Raw genomic sequence first — 19,380 nt, 5'->3', positions numbered from 1 at the left:
GAGAACTGCATTTTGCAGAACTGTATGTATTTTTTCTAGTTTATGAGATATAGGCAAAAACTGAAAGTCCAGCAACTCTATAATAGAGCAAAGAAAGTGTTTTATTTTTCTGTCTTCCACACAGACACAAAATTTTAGAAGTCACCAAAATTATAGATAAAACTAACATGCCCACATAACTATAATAGCATAATAACTATCCATTTCTACTTGTATAAATGTATACTTTCCCTATGTCCCCAGTGTGATAAACTCTTTTAGCAAATGAGGAAAAAATATATCAAATGCAATTTTGGTTCTCTCAAACTGTCTTAATTGTTTGAGAGATCTGTCTCTATTAGCAGTTTATTCTGACATTTCAGATTTAACATTATGTATTTTTTTTTTTTTTTCAAGACAGAGTCTCGCCGTGTTGCCCAGGCTGGAGTGCAGTGGCCGGATGTCGGCTCACTGCAAGCTCCACCTTCTGGGTTCACACCATTCTCCTGCCTCAGCCTCCTGAGTAGCTGGGACTACAGGCGCCCACCACCTCGCCCGGCTAGTTTTTTTGTATTTTTTAGTAGAGACGGGGTTTCACCATGTTAGCCAGGATAGTCTCGATCTCCTGACCTCGTGATCCGCCCGTCTCGGCCTCCCAAAGTGCTAGGATTACAGGTTTGAGCCACCGCGCCTGGCCAACATTATGTATTTCTAAAAACTAAAGATCCACTCAGGTTGAGACAAATTTCTTTAACTTTAATATGTTGACTTGTTTCTTATTGGGACAAATATCACACATACTATCATTTATGTATTCCTGGAATAAAGTCACAGAAAGCACGTTGAGAAACCAAGGACCAGAGCCTGGGTCATGCAAAAAGGCCTAATTCAGTGATGCAGAAAAGATCTATTTTCCTAGAAGAATCAATCATAAGGCTATTTTAAAGCAAATATTTGAAAATGTTCTGAGTTCTGTGCATGTTGGGAAATATAAACACGTCACCAGATCCTGTGTGGGTGACCCAGTTTCGCAGCAGAAGTGTTGTCAGTTACATTTCCACCTTTAGAATTCAGGCAATCAGAGAAGCAAGAAAGCCTTAGCGATCAAATGCTTGTTTCTGAATAAGCTCCCTGGGTTTAGTGTCTTCTGTACTTAATTGTAAAACATTTGTGCTGGCTGGATACATTTCTCACATTTCCTCATGATGGTCCTCTTTCGCCCCCTCCTCCCCCTGCTGGGGCAATTGACAACTCCCTGTAAGCATGTGAGAGCCACATCCAAGGGCAGAGGAAGGGAGCTCAGGGAGTCCTCCTCCTCCTCTTCCTGGGCCCTCAACTCCCTGATTCTGCAGCAGCAGCCAGCTGGAAGTTGAACATCTTTACCACAGAGGAGCATAAATCTCACAGGGAATGAACAGATCTTTATTTACTAATCATAAAGGAGGAGACAGAAAGCTCCAAGTCAAAAGGACAGGAAAACTGCCTTTAGCTCTTTTACGTGGGATGTTGGAGTCTTTTATACACGTGGAAGTTTCTAACTAGGATTAAGCTGGAAGCTGCAGAGGGTAAGTTAAAGCAGGATGAAAATCCTTTGGTCCTTAGTGCTGGGTGAACACAGAAGAAGTGGCTTGAGAGGTGGGATCAAAAACCCCCTGACACCCTGAGTAAGCAAAATAAATAGCTAAATAAAAACAGCATATCAGAATTAGTATGGAATTGCACTATGGAATTACTATGCTATGGAATTACACTATAGAGTCACTGTTCTTATAACTATCCAATATAGAAATTGTGGAACCTTTATTATCCCAATAGCCTTTTTAGTTTTTCTACTACTGGTAAAATTATCAGTGTTAGTATAAAAAGTGTGTGTGTGTGTATTAAAATAGATTTATTTATGTGTATAGTAAAATAGATTTATTTTTCTTTTTTTAATTTGTATTTTGTTGATAGAAGTGTATATATTTGTGGAGTATGTTAAATGTTTTGATATAGGCATACAATAATACTTAATCACATCCTCTAGAATGGGGTAACCATCCCCTCAAGCATTTATTCTTTGTGTTACAAATAATCCAATACACTCTTTTAGCTATTTAAAAATGTACAATTATTATGGATTATAGTCACCCTGTCGTGCTATCAAATAGTAGGTCTTATTCATTCTTTCTATTTTACTCATCGTATAAAATTTTAATTTTTGACAATACTAAGGAAAGTATTAATCTTGAAAAGCTTTGTCTGACTGCTTCTTCAAAGTCTTACTTATACATACACTTATTATAGACAACACAGCCTTTTTGGTAGCACTAAATGGATTCCCTAACATGTTCAAAAAAGTTTCTTTCTTTGGTGAATATTTACAATTAATGTTGGTCTCATCATTTTGTTAAATAAGGACCAAAAAGGAAGATGAATTTTAATATCTAACTTGCACATAAATATAATGCTGAACTCCTCAGATTTAATTACAAATTACTTTTTCCTCTGTGAAGGTTGTTCACATGGCCATACCACAAAACAGCAGATTACTATAAATGACATTATTTAATGAAGAATACGGAAAAAAATATACTTTAAGATTATACACAGATTTACAGTTTAAATCATTCAAAAGGAAGCAGGTATTCTGCTTCTTTTCAGGTTCAGATCTGAGTTCATAAGGTCCTAGGTAAGCTGTTTGAATCCAGCTTCTTTCCAAATTCAAACGTGTCCTTGCTCTTTTCCTGTTGGCCTGAAGTCCCCTGAGCAAGTGTACCAATATGGTATGTGTTTCAAATATTTCTAGGGATCAATGTTCTAATCCTATTGTAAATTGTAAACTTATCTTCTTTAGAATTCACCAAAGTGATGCTCACAGAAAAAACAAAATCACAGCTCAATTTTGTAATTATAACAGCAAAATGTGCACATCTCTATATACATATAATTTGGGGACACATTTTTTTTTTTTTTAATCATGAGAAATTAAGAAAACCGTTGGATGAATGTCACTTATTAGCCATGCAAATGCCTTGGCACCATTCGTGATTATGATGCTTTATGTTTTAGGATGTGACCTGAAATGGAAGAATTTAGATCATAAAACGGCCGGGGCTGTGGCTAGGGAAGGCGGCTTCAAAGCAGCAAGCAAAGAAATACGCCGAGCAGAGAGAATCGCTAATAGACTAGCCAGGCTGGGAGCCAAAAATCCAAATCCACTGTGGGCCCTTAGACTGCACGATTGGTCCGTAGAACGTGAGGCTTTCCTCCGGGAAGCCTTTTCGGTTTTAGACAGGGGTGATGGGACCATCAGCAAGAATGATTTCGTGATGGTGTTGGAGGAAAGGCAAGAGTATGCGAGCTCAGAACAGCTGACTGCCATCGCTCAACTTCATGAGAAAACTGGGGGAGGAGGGGTCAATATTAATGAATTCTTTAAAGGAACCAGATATTTAAGCAAGTCTTTTGTATTAGGATCTTATGGACCTAAGAAAAAGAAAAAAGGGATGGGCAAAAAAGGAAAGAGAGGGGAATTTGTCTTACCCCTTCCAATTTGCGTCATTCCTGAGTACGCGTTTCCACGCCGGCAGGATGGTGGGCCACCGTATTACATGATTGAGACCTACAGGAATGTCACTGATAGCAGCCGGTTTAACAGAGATCATCCCCCAGAACATCCCATTCAGGATGACTCTGCTTGGTACATTGATGATTCAGAGAAGGCATTTTCAAACATTAATATTATCACCAAAGCAGGGGATCTGGCTTCTCTGAAAAAGGCCTTTGAATCAGGAATACCTGTGGATATGAAGGATAATTATTACAGAACTCCGCTAATGACGGCTTGTGCAAGTGGAAACATAGATGTGGTCAAGTTTCTTCTTGAAAAAGGGTATGTGTCTCAGTCGCGTGTGGCTTAAATTTTCATGAGTCTTCACATTTCAAGGAAGTGAAGGGACGACAGAATTTTGTAATATAGAAAAGTGCTACTTTATTAAAGTCTATAATAAGTTAAGGCTTTAATGTATAAAAACCTTTTATTAACACTTAATAAATTATTATAGGCTTCATTAAAGAATGTTATTAAGGAATACATTATTAAAAATGCTGATTTATTATATGCTTTATTAAAGTCTATAAAATGCCCTATAAAAGGTATGTGTTCATATTATTGACGGCTAGGGTTAGACAAGGAGAATTTATGTTAGATTTATGTTATGTTAGATTCCTAGCCCCTTTATTAAAGCCTGTAATAGATTAATTAAGCCTATAGATTTTATATGGGAAGCCAGGATAATGGGAGCATAGGATTGTGTGTGCACAAAGATATTTTGCCAATAGCAATTATGCACGAAGTGAAGGCCAGTAAGTGTTTACTCGGGGTAAACAGAGTCTTCTGATTGTTACTGGCCTTCTGTCAGTGGCAGCACAGCTCAGTCCTGTCTCGTAGTCTCACCTAGATGGTGTAGAGTCACTTTTTAATCTGCCTCTATTTGAGGATCTCAACAACTTCAAAACAAGTGGAATGGTGGCTATAACAACATGTTTTGGTCCCCAAACCTGCTGCCCTCCTCCAGTGTGGGGCAGCCTTTTCCTTGGTCATGTAAATATCTTTAAAATATCAAATCATGACATTTTTATAATACTTAACTTTTTAGACTACAACAATCACTTAGGTTTAATTCCTTCTTCTACCATAGTTGTGTAACCTGGGTGAGTTTCTTAATATTTTTGTGTCTCAGTTCTATCATGTACGTAATGAGACTGTAGTGGAACTCATGCCACAAGATTAGTTGAAGATTAAATGAGTTAAAATATGTAAAGCTCTTGTTAACACAGTAATTTCATACTTGAGAAATAAAGTACTAATCTTATTAGTACTTTAATGTTAAAGAAAGATTCAAATTTGTATACTACCAAGAGAGCAACTAATGAGAATATGAACTTCTGGACAGTGAATTTCTAAAAAGGACTAAAATTTTAAATAATACATGGTAATATTTAGAATTTTAATAATGAAGTTTCATTTAAAAATGTATTACATGCAGAGAAAGTAATCACAAAATGAAATAATGTAACTTTTATATGTCCTGTCAGCTTTTATCTTCATTGGATCTAGTTTTATAATTTTCCTTGATTTTAACCTTTGCAAAATCGTAATCCCTAGAATCAAAAGTGCTTTTTAATGTAGATATACACAAAGAAAGTTAAGACTGTCAAATAATGCAGAACAAAGAGGTTTGAAGAAAAATTATGGCACAGAGTTTACAATTTATCAACTTGATAGAACTCTATGAAATTTTACTTTGCATTTTTAGTGTCCAGTCATTGGAAAACCAGTATTTTTAGCTTGTTCATCTGTCTTATTTTACAGAGCTAACGTTAATGCAACAGATAATTTTCTGTGGACTCCACTTCATTTTGCATGCCATGCAGGCCAACAAGACATTGTTGAGCTTCTTGTTGAATCTGGAGCTTTCATAGACGCAGTTTCAATCAACAACTCAACTCCTTTAAATAGAGCCATTGAAAGCTGCAGACTGGATACTGTAAAATACCTACTTGATATTGGTGCTAAATTCCAGCTGGAAAATAGAAAAGGTATATGTTCATTTTATTGATGATTAGGGTTAGAAAAGGAGAATTTATGTTAGATCCTAAGCCCCTTCTGAGTCTATTCTCGTAGGCTTGCATTGTCCACTGTGTTCCTGGTGCAAACACAAGCCTGAGTTAAATGTTATGGAAGTTTGTCTTCTACCAAGTGCTTCTCCACTCATTGGTGTTGGAGGGCCAATTCTTTATGTTTGCAATCTTTCATGGACTGAAATACTTTTGTAAAACATAATAAAAATGATTTATTAGAAAAATAAAATAAAAAAAATGGAAGGCCAAACCTTTGTTTTTAATATTTAAATTTTAATGACAGAAAATTATATTAAGTTGCTATAAACATTTGTAAACACTTAGTTTCTGTAGTTACTTCATTATGGATCAGTAACTATTAGTTTGTGGACTTGCACCAGTTTGCAGATGACACACTGAGTTATTACACTGTTATGGCTGTTAATTACTAACAATTGCATACTCTATAGACTTTGGATTTCTCTTAAAACTGGGCAAAGTAATTCCTGAATTGAGGCTTCCCTGACTCTAGGAAGTAAACACACAACCTACCTTGTATCGTAAATACCATACAGGAAAAATTAAAAAATCATTTGAATATATTTGAGCTCCTTGTTTGGAAGTATCATTTTCCTACATTGGAAGCCACTACTTCCTTTGACTGAGTGAGCATCGTACCTCTGGTTGGTTCAGGCTGCCTCTGAGTCACAAGTACTACTGCACCTGTCCTGCCTGATGATATTATAGGTAACATATTGCCCAGCCATCTGCCTGGAGCACCTGTGGCCCCCAGACCTTTTGGAATTTCCCTCCTTACATCAAGGAAAGGGGAAGATAATGTAAAATTATCTATCACATAGAAGGAAATTTGCACAATGTGGGGAGAAAACAATCAATTTGATATTTAAAATGTAATATAATATTTCCTATCACTCTTTAAGAAACAGTAAAAAAAAAACTAAGGAAAAAATAATTTTATGTATTTAGATGGCACTATAAATCATGGGATTTTAAAAGCTGGGACCACCATAGAGAATATCTGATCTAGCTCTGTGAACTTCCCTTGTATATATACAACTTGCTTTAGGAATCACCCTTATTAGGGCAGGCTTAGAGCTGATGTGCTGAGATATTTTTCTACATGGTTAATCATTAATATGTTTATAGTCACTCTGAATTTATGTTTATGTTTCAATAGGGCATACTGCCATGGACGTTGCAAAGGCATATGCTGATTATAGAATAATTGGTATGATTAAAGAAAAGCTAGATAACTTGCCAAAACCAGCAGCAAATCAAAAACTAAAAGGCAAGACACCTCCTATACTGAAGACTGAAGGCCCTGAAATTAAGAAAGAAGAGGTAAGAAAAAAGGTTGACTACCCATTAGTAACTGGAACTCTTTAAAAATCTGTTTTGGGGAAGGCAGAAGCACTATATACATACTGTTATACAACATGGGCAAGATAATATGCAGTGCATACTTTCAATACCATTATTATATAGTACTTTTAAAGAAATATATAATAAAATTATTATCACTGAAGAGCCTAAAAAGTACTCACTGCAAAGAAAATCCATACAAAAACCAAATGGGTTCAGCCAAATACAATTGGAATGTTGAAAAAGAAAAGCAAAACTGGTATTGGATTTGTATATATTTGGTCCTGAATTATACAGATTTGATGAGATGGTCCAAATAGGGAAGGAGGCTAACTGTTATGAGGAATGAAGTAAAGCATGATTTTTCTTCATTTTGGTCTCATTGCCACCATATCCCCTTTCACTGCCCACCATATCCCCTTCTTCCCACCTGCCACCTCCACCAAGGAATTTTAATGAATACCACTGAATTCTGGGATGTGGAGTCATTGCCACTAGAATATCCCGCAAAATGATTGTAGAAGGTTTTCAGCATTTCTGGTAATTGGGAGTGATATGGAACGTCTAAAGTGCAGCAGAAAGTTGAAGTTATTGCCCATATGAGTTACTGAGACATCAAGACTTTACCATTAGCAGGAAACCCCTAAGTGTGTCTCTAGGTTGGAAGCTTTTTTTAAGGAAGCAGATTTACTGGAGACACAGGACAAGAGATGAAAGTCAAGAAGGAAAAGTTTTAAGTGTCATCAAATTGGAAAGGGTTGGGGAAATGTAGGCGGTAGGGAGTAGATAGGATGAAGGGATTATAGACAGACAGCAGAGTTATAAACATGGAGGATGTTAGGATGGCAAAAGGTGAAGGAGGATCAGTCAACTAAAATTCTTCCATTATCATTTTAGTAGGCCACAGATCAAGGATGGGTATCTCGAAGGCTTATGTGATCGTCTACCAATACTTCTAATTAAAGTTAAACAAGGCAAACTATCTCTCCCCATCCCCAAAGTTATAATAATATACTATTTTATCTCAAGTTATAATTGCACAGTAGCATTTTTAGGTTTTTTTCTGGCTTCAGAGTAAGATATGAAACAGCAAATAATGTTAGAAAGTCAATATAGATTTTTACAATTTATAATTTTTTTGGCCTTGTTTCCAGGAACCACTGTCATCAATTTATGGTGTACCAACCACATCAGAGGGAAAGAAAGTACGGAAGGATGATGTGGTTTATCTCAATTCATTGATTACCAGTGGTTATACTAAGAAAGTGGATATCACATTTGTTCCACGGAGGGTAAGTGCTTTGAAAAGATCTTCATAGCGTGGTAGAAGCTCATAATGTCATTTTTTCAAAAGCTTTTTATGTAGAATATTCAAACAAATCTGCACAGTTTATCTTTCATAGTTACTATTTGTGAATGTTCTTTTGCCAGGTTCTGCTACTTTCAACTCAGTATGCCCAATTAATAGCTCCCGGCATCTGGTTCTCTTGCTATTACTATTTCTGTATTGAGATTTACGTTTTTCTTGAAAGGTTGAAGTCTTTCTGAATCAATGGCATGTTCTGCAGCTGTTTAATCTCTAACTCCTAAGGATACTTTTTTTTTTTTTGGTACTTCTCAGACCCAACCCTTCTTTGTACTTACTACTACCAGCTCATGCAGGAGTTTCATATAAATCAAGACTGGATTTATTCAGTAACCTACGAAAATGTCCACAACTAAATAGGTGGAGACATGTTTTGGAGAAAAGAGTTGTCTTTCCATTGGCCATCCAACCAGGCTGAACGAGCAGCTCCCCTCGCCTTCTATTATAAAAATAATTTTGACTTCTACATAAGACATATAGGTAGTAAACCTCAATGATCTTCTAATTTCTTTGCTTTCCTATTTTGGCATCCTGAAAAACGAACAGCAGCTGGTCTGAGAATAACTGGCCAGAGAAGTAACTGAAGAACATTTCCGACATTAGTTGTCTAGACAGTCATCATCAAAAACAGTGATGCTCGTGTAACCACTACTGTCATATGAGGGGGGGAAGAAGTTAAAACACATCTAAAAGTAAAGTTAATAGTTTTAAGTTAAAACTATAAACAAGTTTTTAAGTTAAAACTGTGTATTGAAAATTGTCTGGATATTAGCATATTTATTGGCTGTCATACTCATACCTGCTTGGGCATGGCTATTTTTCTTTTTAAGATTTGGAGTCCTGAAGCCACAACAGCAGAGCTGATCAGGAAGAGGGAACTATGGCGAGAGAGGTTTATGCATGAGGTGGACTTCGAAGATTTTATGATGCCTTTTCAGAAGAACATCACAGAGAAAGCTCGAGCACTGGAAGCTGCCTTGAAGACATAAGTTATAGCAGTTACTTCTTGGGGTAAATGCTTTGAGACCCAGGGACCAATCTTTGGAGAAAGTAGATATTTCCATCAAAGCCAAAGCAATCCATACACCAAGAACTTCTTACCAAATGTTTCGTTTTGCTTTAACAACTATAAATATTCTGAGCTGTCTAGAGAAAAGATGTATGTGATTTTGAAATGAATGGTATGTCATTCTGGATAAATCCCACAGCCCCTTTATGAATGTAGTGAAGTACATGGCATGTGGGTTATAAACATTGCTGTCAAGAGATTTACCAGGTCTACATCATCATGCTTATTATTTTTTTAATTGTCTCTTTTTTTAATTAAATAGGACAGAGTCTCACTATATTGCCCCAGCTGGTCTCGAACTCTTGAGTTCAAACAATCCTCCCAACTTGGCTGTCCAAAGTGCTGGGATTATAGGCATGAGCTACTGTACTCAGCCTGCTTATTGAAGATACTTTTCTAGTGGAAATTGATGAAAACAATTTAGGTTTTGGAAAAAGAAGTAATATTTAATATTTTAAGGAAGGAGCTTATTTCTCACATGCCATTATAAACTGTGTGTATTAGATACCTTGAGTTGAATACACTTTTAACAGCCCTAGCTGTTAAAAGCCCTAGCCCTAGATAGATAGCCCTAGCCCTAAATAGATAGATATTCGGTTGGTGCAAAAGTAATTGAGGTTTTTGCCATGACCTTTAATTGCGGCAAAAACTGCAGTTACTTTTGCTCCAATCTGATAACTAGGTAGCTAGCTAGCTAGAAAGACAGATAGACAGATATATAGATGATAGATAGATAGATAGATAGATAGATAGATAGATAGATAGATAAGATTTATTGCAAATAATTGGTTTACATAATTTTGGGTACCAGATGGTCAAGTGCTAAATTTATAGGGTAGGCCATCAGGAAGTGCAGGCTTGAAACATGCAGGAGCTGTCCCTGAAGTCCACAAGTGGAATTTCTTCTTCATCATGGAAACCTCAGTTTTGTTCATACACCTAAATACTTCAGTATGTCTTTCCTAAAAGGAAAGGCATCCATTTACCTAACCAGATTACAACTGTCAAAATTTCAACTGTTGTTAAAGTGACTGATGGGATCAGGTTCACCTAGATTATCTAAGACAATCTCCTTTACATGAAGTCAACGAATTGTAAAAGTTGCTTGCATGTACACAATTCCTTCACCACAACACCTAAGATTAGTATTTGATTGAATTACTGGGTGCTATAACCTAGCCAAGTTGAGACATAAAACTGACCATGTCTGGAGGTGTACTCTGGAGTAAAAAGCTAGCTGAGGCGTTACTCACACCAGGAAATGCAGTGGGTACTGAACAGGAGCTCCAAAAATATCCAATGTCTCATTGACAGAAAGAAACCACTTTAGAATCTGCCTTACCAGAAGGCACCAACTCCAGATTACAGCTCTGTCAGTCACATATGGATTAAACCCCTTTCCTCTAACCTCCTCCCTCTCTTTCCAATCTTGGAGAGGGATCTTTCACAGGAGCCAGTCGGGGAGGAGAAGGGAAGAGAGAGAGTGAAGCGTGTAACCAGGCCCACCCCTCTGAAGGAGACAGACCTGAACAGGAATTACTTACAAGCGTTGTCATTTGGAGCCCAGAGATTTGCTATTACAACTAAATTTTGTCTGTTTTGTAAGGTTTTGGTTTGGTTTTTTGTTCTCTCTTTTCTTTTTGTTTTGACATAATTTCATATTTATGGAAAAGTTGCAATAATTGACAAAGAATTCTTATATGCCCTTTACCCAGATTACCTAAACTTTAACCACTTACCACATTTGCTTTATCTCTTTCTCCCTCTACATACATGTATGTGTACGTTTCATTTTTTTCCTGAAATATTTATGTGTCAGTTGAAGACATGATAGACGTGACGTTCTTTACATGATGTATTTGTATTTGTGTGTCAGTTGAAGACATGATGTTTTAAATATTTCATTGTGTATTTCCTGAAATCATGATGTTCTTTTGCATAACAATATTATCATTGGCAAAATAAGGAAATTAACACTTAAATGAACTATTTCATCTATAGACCTCATTCAGATTTTGCTATTTATCTCAGTACTTTCCTTTGCACTCCCAGGTAATGAAATACGTTCGCTTGTCCCATCTCTTTGGTCTCTTTTAGTTTAGAACAGCCTGTTTTTGTTTGTTTGCTTGCTTGCTTGTTTATGACAGTATATAAGAAGAACACAAGGCCGTTATCTTGTAAAATGTCTCTCAACTTTGGTTTGTCTTATATGTCTTCAAGAATAGATTCAGGTGATGCTTTTGGGGCAGCAATGCTGCAGATGTCATTGCACCCTTCTCAGTACATCATATCAGGAGGCACGTGATGTTGATACACGACGTAAACTTTAACTGCATTTGCAGTTGAGAGAAATGTCAATAAAAGTAAAGCTGCAGTAATAAATCATAACTGCATAAAATTAACTGTAGTACATACTGTACAACTGTAATAATTTCATAGCCACCTCCTGTTGCTATTGTGTTGAGTTCAATTGTTGCCTTTTCTCACGCTTACTTTATTGTAAGAATACAGTATTTTATAACATATAAAATACATGTTAGTTGACTGATTATGCTATGGGTAAGGCTTTTGGTCAGTAGTAAGCTATTAGTATCTAGGTTTTTGAGGAGGCAAAACTTATACATGGATTTTTGACTTCAAGGAGAGTTGGTGCCAGTAACTCTCTAGTAGTTTTCCTTGTACTTAATGAATATCTGTTGGATAGATACTTTGAAACTATGGAAATTTCCTTCTACTTTCACACTTTCACCTACTAATTTTAGCGTCCATGGATGATTCTTGCCTGAAATAATTATCACAGTGACAGTTCCCATAAAATAATGGCTACATTTTATCATTCTTTCCACTTCTTACTTGGCCTTTTGCTGTTGGGCAGAGCTTTCTTTTCTTCCTTATTAATTTATGTACTCAAATCGGTATAGACTCATGCATTCCTTTTTTATTTAATGGGAATTATATATGTGTGAGGACCAACTCAGAACTCCAGAGTTAGTATAAAGATTATTTCAAGCCAAAGACCTTTGAGATTTAACATACCATATGCAGGGGGGGGAAAAAAAAAAAAAAGCCTTCTCAGACCTTTGCTTATCTGACTACAAGCAGTAACTTCTGGGAAATAAGGCTGCCATAAATTCCTCTTCAGGTTTGATCTACTTCTAGAACACAAGTAATCCTACCCCAAATCCCTTCTCCAGAAGTGTTTTATGGCCCCGAAAGAAATTTAAGGACCATTTATACCTGCATAGATAAACATTATCACATAATTTTTTGTGTTCTGTTCACCTGAAAACTCATGTATCTTTTTAAAAAGTCATTGTTCTTACATAAATGTCTTCTCCCCCTCCCCTTTGCATATCAAGATGATTATAAGCCACCAATTTTAACTATCCCTTTGAGTTACTCATCACTGAGTTCTCCCAAGTGTATATGCCTTGCATGCATAAACTTTTTTTCTCCTGTTAAAATGCCTTTTGTCAGTTTAATTCACAGGCTCCAGGCATTGAACCTAAGAAGGTAGAGGAAAATTTAATCCTCCCCTATGTGATCCTTTACTCTTATTATTAATTTTCATGCTCAAATTGTCCCTGATTTAACTAGTGGAAAACCTTTCAAGTTGGCTCCTGATAAAAATACATTTTGTTTTCTAAAACAATCAGAGGACTCTTTATTTCTTGAATGTGAGGGAAAATGCCCGCCTTTTAGCTTTGTTCAGGAACAGGGAAAACGAATTTGCAACAGCAGATTTTCAGAGGCGATAACTTTCTGTTTTCACTCTAGTGAGTACAACATTTTTAAAATATCAGTTTGATATGTAGTGGTGTCCTGGGATCACCTTCAGCCACTTGCAAATATAAACTGAGAGTAAGCATTAATGTTAGGTCCTATTAACTCTCTTTCCCCACATACGGAGTGTTTGTATTCATTTTAATGGCTCAACATGTTTAAAGGGGAATTGTGTGAGGGGAACAGTCACACAATTAACTGAGTTTATTTGGAGTTTAATGCTAAACCCAAACATAGCAGAGTCACAGTTCTAACAATGGCCCATAAGAACATCAGTGCTATTCAAAGAGTGGTCCATGGGCCAGCAGCATCGGCATCACAGGGAGCTTGCTCCCGCTACCTGCTGCCCAAAATTATAGTACTGAAGTCCATATGAGCGTAACGAAAATTTTGTAGAGTAAAACTTACTGTCATAAAAAGACTGTAAATGTTGCATGAAAAGTACCTACATTATAAGTAGTATAATATCAGACTTGCAAATGTGCAACATGTACATAAATAGTAATTTTGCTGGGTCTTTATGAGTTATCTGACCTTTATTGTTTTATTTTGACTTACCTGTATTTTCTGTTCTTTTTTTTTTTTCAATGTACACGTATTACTTTGGAATTAACAACTTTTTTAAAAAAATGAAAGAACACAAGTTAACACCAAAGTCCATAATACCAAAGTGAGTTTCTTAGTATTTGCCTCTTTTATGCCTTTTTGTGCATTGCATTAAGATTCTCTCAGAAGACACGGAGCCAAGAATTCAGGAGCAAATAATGTGTGAAGGAAGGGCTCCCAGGGGAGAGCAGTGTGGTGTGAGGGGTATGAAACAGGACAGGGAAATGAAAGGAGACAAACAACGGTGCGCTTTCAGATGAAGCCACAGCTTCTGAGTAGCCTGTGGGGAGCTGTAGCACACAGGCAAGGAGCTGGGCTTCTGGGTTCCAGTATCAGCCAGTAGCTGCAGGCTTGAGGGTGTATGGGCGAGGCTGTTCCAGTGCTCGAGGGCAAGTCTGCAAAGGTCATGGTGGAACTATTGGCTAGAAAGCATGCAGAAGCTGTAACTGTGTGCATAGCACAGGAAAGGGGACACACGCACTTATCTTTAAACTTACACTTCAGTGAACTGGGTGAGACTGTGGCTTTTATATTAGCAGACCTGGATTTGAATCTGCATATTGTCAGTAATCTGCATTTACTGCCTGCTTCCCTATGGATCAAGTTACAAAAGGTCGTGACTCCCAATTTCATCATTTATAAAGTAGGGATAACAATAATATATCCCTCAATGAACTCTTATGAGACTCTAGTGGAATAATGTCTTTAAGGGTGCTCAGTCTGTGACTATGCCTAGTTGGTGATCAATATATGGTTTGTTTTTAACCATCTTTCAGTCTCAAGAGGAAAAGTGAACCAAAAGAAGGCACAGGAAGGAATAAGGACCCAGACCTGGACAGTCAGAACAGAAAGGGCTTCCTGGAGCAGATTCACTTTCAGTGAATCTCAACCAACGTCAAAATGATTTAAACATATATATATATATTTTTTTTTTTTCTTTCTTTTTTTCTTTTCTCTTTTTTTTCTTTTTTTTTTTTTTTTGGAGACAGAGTCTCGCTGGAGCACAGTGGCATGATCTCAGCTCACTGCACCTCCACCTCCTGGGTTCAAGCAATTCTCGTGCTTCAGCCTACCAATTTTTTTGTATTTTTAGTAGAGATGGGATCTCACAATGTTGGCCAGGCTGGTCTCGAACTCCTGACCTAAAGTGATCTCCCCACTTCTGCCTCCCAAAATACTGAGATTACAGATATGAGCCACTGCACCCGGCCCTAAATATTTGTCTAGTTTCTGATAATCAGAGAAAAATGAAAACTCCCTGTTTGCCATGAGATATAGTTACTAATTTCAGTAGTAGTTCCGGTGGATAGTGGCCCAAAGGTTATCTAGGTAATTACTAGTTAGGTAATTAAAATAATGTGTTAGATCAAGCTTCTCAGAAATAGAAGCTGGGATGGGGACTCTACGGCAAGTGACTTATTGTGGAGGAACGTGTCAGAGAATGAGAGAAGCAGAATAAAGCAGGGAAAGACCTGAGGGAAGGATATGATCTCAGGAGGGAGTTAGCACCAGCCTAATTTCCTGGGGAGCTGTGGAGGATGAATGGAACCATAGAGGTTGTCCTGCCCAGAGGGAAGAAGGCTGGGCTGTTATATCCTGCATCAATCAGTCATTAGCCAGACCCTTGTGGGAGAGAAACCTTACAAGTGTCACCTGGCTGATTTGCAAGGTGGCTCTGATCAGCCAAAGGCAATCCCCAGAGTAATGGGTAACACTTAGCCTCCAACCACAGCAGCTGAGCACTGGGTGGGCCAGCTGGTTAAGGGGATCTGGGCAGCGCACCAACAGCATCTGCTACAAATGGCATGCCCTCGTGTGCAAAATTCAGGTGCAAAGTTTTGGAAGGTGACTCCTTGAGATCACTTTGCATGACACACTTTGTTTTTAAAAAGAATATAACTTCAACAAACTTCCGAACTTACCTCATCATTAAGAATAAAGATGAATGAGCAAGAATAGCACTGAGAATTGATTTGGCAGCTACTTGAAAGGGGAATCACAAATCCCACTGGTGGTTTCTGCTTCTTCAAATTTCAGTGTTATCAATGGTTAAAAATTACAAACATGAGAAACAGAAAGATGTACTCAGCCTTATGCTCAGGATAAGGTCATGTCTATCTAATTGGTTCAAATCAATCATCCCCAGTGAAGTTAGTTTAGCAACTTTTATTAAATTCACAATGTAGCCATGAAAAGTGCCCAAGAGAACTACTGAGCCTGTACTTTTTCTTCAAAAAGGGTGGTGTAAAAAGAGAAATGGGAAAATTCAAATGCCTTCTCCACACACACATAAATTTGAAGTAAATAGTCATCTGAACTATGGTATTATTAACTATTTACACAGTATGTATATTTCATTATATGGATTTGTATTTCTGTAACAATGCATCCTAGGGGAAGTTTACAAATGAAGGTAGATGGGGTGTTTGTGCATATCAAATAACCACATACTAATATTCTTAGATCCTTAGGTAGTTATTACTACATCATGAATTTTTTCTGAGTAATAAGGAAGAACTGAATATTCTGTTGAGATTCTGGAACTTACTGGAGATTTCTTTTATCCTAGGTAAATAATTGAGTGTTGTGTGGTGTATGATGTGATATGTGTGTGTAGGTATGTGTTTATTCAGGATTAATAATGATGGCCTATTTTCCTTTTATCTTCAGTAAATAAGACTTTGAAGAGGAACTAATATGCAAAAAGGGATTTATTTTTCATAGGCTTAGTGACTTTTTATAAGATGATTTGAAATAGCCATATATTTTTCTAAATATGGGAGATTGTTATGTTCTTTATTATTGAGACCCGCAGGCTGCAGTTTGATGCTTTCTTCTGAAAAGCATTAGAAGTGAGAGAAATAGGTATTCCCTTATAAAAATTAAATAATGAAATAAACACATAAAGAATTAAATGAGCAATGAGTGTTATTGATGTCTGAATAAATCTCAAGCTAAGGCAACACTTCCCAACACTTCCTAAAGCTAACAAGTCAGTCAGAAGGAGGACTGATCAGCAACAAAAGATCATGGAATGAGAGTACCTAGGCAGACTTTGTGTATTCAGACTCTGTAGACCTCTGGTCCATATAACACATGCATCTCAGTTAGAGATCGAGACTTTTCATGCTGTCCAAGGCTGCTACCACTAGAATGCTGAACCTATCAGCATCCCTTGTTCTACATACAATTTGGTTTTATTCATTCAGCATATATTTATTGAGCACTGATAATGAAAATCTTAGGTCTGTTCCTTGCTCTCTTCATGGTGCATGACAGGAGAGCAATTCAACCAGTTTGTATGTCCCAGGTTTCTGCAATTTTTGGCTTCCAATTGGATCCAGACAACAGGAGATCACAAAAGATGAGAGAGGGAGGAGAGGAAAGGCCAGGTAGTCCCCCCTTTCCATCTTTGCCTTCGTCAGCATCCCCGGCAACAGCTGTGTCTGTCTCCCCCATGGCCCCAGCTCCCCACTGAATATCCTGCTATGGCCCTAGCCTCCCTCAGGTGACCCTGGCCCCTAGGCTCTGGTAGTACTATCCACTCCCTCTGTCCCTTCAACCTCTAAGGGTCGTACCAGCTTATTTTGTTGTTAGTCTCAGGGCTGCCTCACTGTGCTCTGGTTGTCTCCTCAGCCTCTTCTATCGCTTGTGCAACCAAATCCTCCCATTAACTTCCCTTCTGTAGGAACTCAGAGTGGTTTCTACTTCCCCACTTGGATCCTGATTAATAATGTATCAAGCACAATGGCATGTCTGGAGAAGATGCAATGCAAAACCAGGAGTAGCCCCTGCCCTCATGGAGCTTATGGTTTGGTAGGAAAAGCATATTTTAATAGAATAATCCTAAAATACGTATGAGATGATTACACAGGATTAATAATTGAAGATTATCAAAAGACTCACAAGATTTCACAGTGTGTACTTGAGTAAGGTTTTAATACAGGCAGGTGAAGGATACGTCAGGACACAGAGCACAGACGATCACAGAGGGGTCTAGGGCTTCCAGTCACAGCCCCCCAGGGTCCATTGTAGTCATTCAGGACAGGACACATTTTATCTTCAGATTACATACTATCAACGTAAGTGTGAGTGCAGGTATATATTTATTGAGGGGTCTTTCATACCCACCAGCCATGTAGCTAAACTGAGGCTGTACACCCTATTAGACCAGGTGCAAACTATCAGTTTATACATTCCTAAACAATGCAGACAAACTAATACAGGCTGCCTCCAAGGGAATTATGAGCTTTAAATAGCACATTGCACATTTTTAAGTCCTCACCAGCACATATCATTCTTACTTTGACCAGACTTCAGGCATCCCAGGAGACAAACACAGGGCTACCCCAAGATAGTTGCGAGGTAACCCTACCTTATACAACATATGAACTTATAGTGGTGCTACAGAATCGGGGAAATTTTCGCTAATGAAATGGTATTTTAGCTGAACTCTAAAGAATGAGTGAGGAATTAAGTTGACCCTGAGGGAAGAGAGGAATCGAGTAGAAGTAGCAGCATTTTGCAGTGCAGACCCATTCTAGCAAGTCCAATAAAAGCAACATGACAAGTAATAAATAAAAAATGGTCAGGGAAAAGAGGCCAAAGCCAGATCCTGGAGAGATTTGTAAAACAACCATATGGATTTGGAAAATGATTGATTACCATTTGATTCTGCTGATTCCTCCCTCATCCTAGAAATTTTCTTGACTTTAGCAACACCACGGTTTCCTGGTGCTTCTCAACATCCTTTGTAGCCATCCTTTTTGCATCAGGACTCTCAATACCAGTGGATAATAACAAGATAATTTTTAAGACTTAGAAAAAGAGAATTCTTAATACAGAATTTCAAGGGGTGGATTGAGCAAGACCGGAGGCAAAATGTCTTCCCTGAAAACCGTTTCTCTCTCCCGTGCTTGCTGACAGTATCACTGTCTGGCTCCCTTGCTCTCTCTACTTGGCTTTAGTCTGTGTGAGCTCCGACCTTAGCCAGAATGTAGCAAAGATGTCCACCAGAAGCCCCAGGGCTACATCCTAGAACTCCAAGTGAAAAGAGGTACTCTTTCCCAACTGGTCCTGTGAAAACCCTGATTGCACTCTCAATGGTCAAGCTTGAGTCAAGGGTCTTTCTTCACACCAGTCATTATACCACAGTATACAAGATTCTGATTGGCCAGATCATTTGTCAGCCCATGACTCAGGGAATGAGTCACTCTACCCAAAACACACAGATTGCTACTTGTATAGGTATAGGCTCCCAAGAAAAAGTAAGGATTATTATTCTGCAAAAAAGAGTTAGGGATGCTGGAAAGGCAGAAAGAAAAGGGAAGGGAAGGGGAAGGGGGAAAGTAAAGAAGAAAAGAAAGAAAGAAAGAAAGAAAGAAAGAAAGAAAGAAAGAAAGAAAGAAAGAAAGAAAGAAAGAAAGAGAGAGAGAGAGAGAGAGAGAGAGAAAGAAAGAAAGAAAGAAAGAAAGAAAGAAAGAAAGAAAGAAAGAAAGAAAGAAAGAAAGAAAGAAAGGGAAAGAGGAAGGAAGGAAGGAAGGAAGGAGGGAAGCAAGGAAGGAAGGAAGGGAGAGAAAGAAAGGGGAGA

At 37.7% G+C, this 19,380-nt stretch overlaps 1 protein-coding gene across 3 annotated transcripts in view; it reads left to right on the top strand.

The window, feature by feature from the left end:
* Window positions 1-16,012, top strand: part of ANKEF1 (ankyrin repeat and EF-hand domain containing 1) — a 29,180-nt gene extending 13,168 nt beyond the window's left edge. For all 3 annotated transcript variants that reach the window (XM_073006834.1, XM_008018219.3, XM_037990708.2), the window contains 5 exons: window positions 3,031-3,853; window positions 5,336-5,562; window positions 6,782-6,945; window positions 8,121-8,258; window positions 9,163-16,012. In XM_073006834.1, coding sequence (XP_072862935.1) covers window positions 3,031-3,853; window positions 5,336-5,562; window positions 6,782-6,945; window positions 8,121-8,258; window positions 9,163-9,321 — 1,511 coding nt within the window. In that variant the 3' untranslated portion in view covers window positions 9,322-16,012. The remainder of the gene's footprint in view (window positions 1-3,030; window positions 3,854-5,335; window positions 5,563-6,781; window positions 6,946-8,120; window positions 8,259-9,162) is intronic.
* The last annotated feature ends 3,368 nt before the right edge of the window (window positions 16,013-19,380 follow it).

Source organism: Chlorocebus sabaeus, chromosome 2 (genome assembly GCF_047675955.1).
Source record: "Chlorocebus sabaeus isolate Y175 chromosome 2, mChlSab1.0.hap1, whole genome shotgun sequence".
NCBI classification, from domain to species: Eukaryota; Metazoa; Chordata; class Mammalia; order Primates; family Cercopithecidae; genus Chlorocebus; species Chlorocebus sabaeus.
Note: the sequence above shows the minus strand (reverse complement) of the source record. Positions and strands in the feature narration are given on the sequence as shown.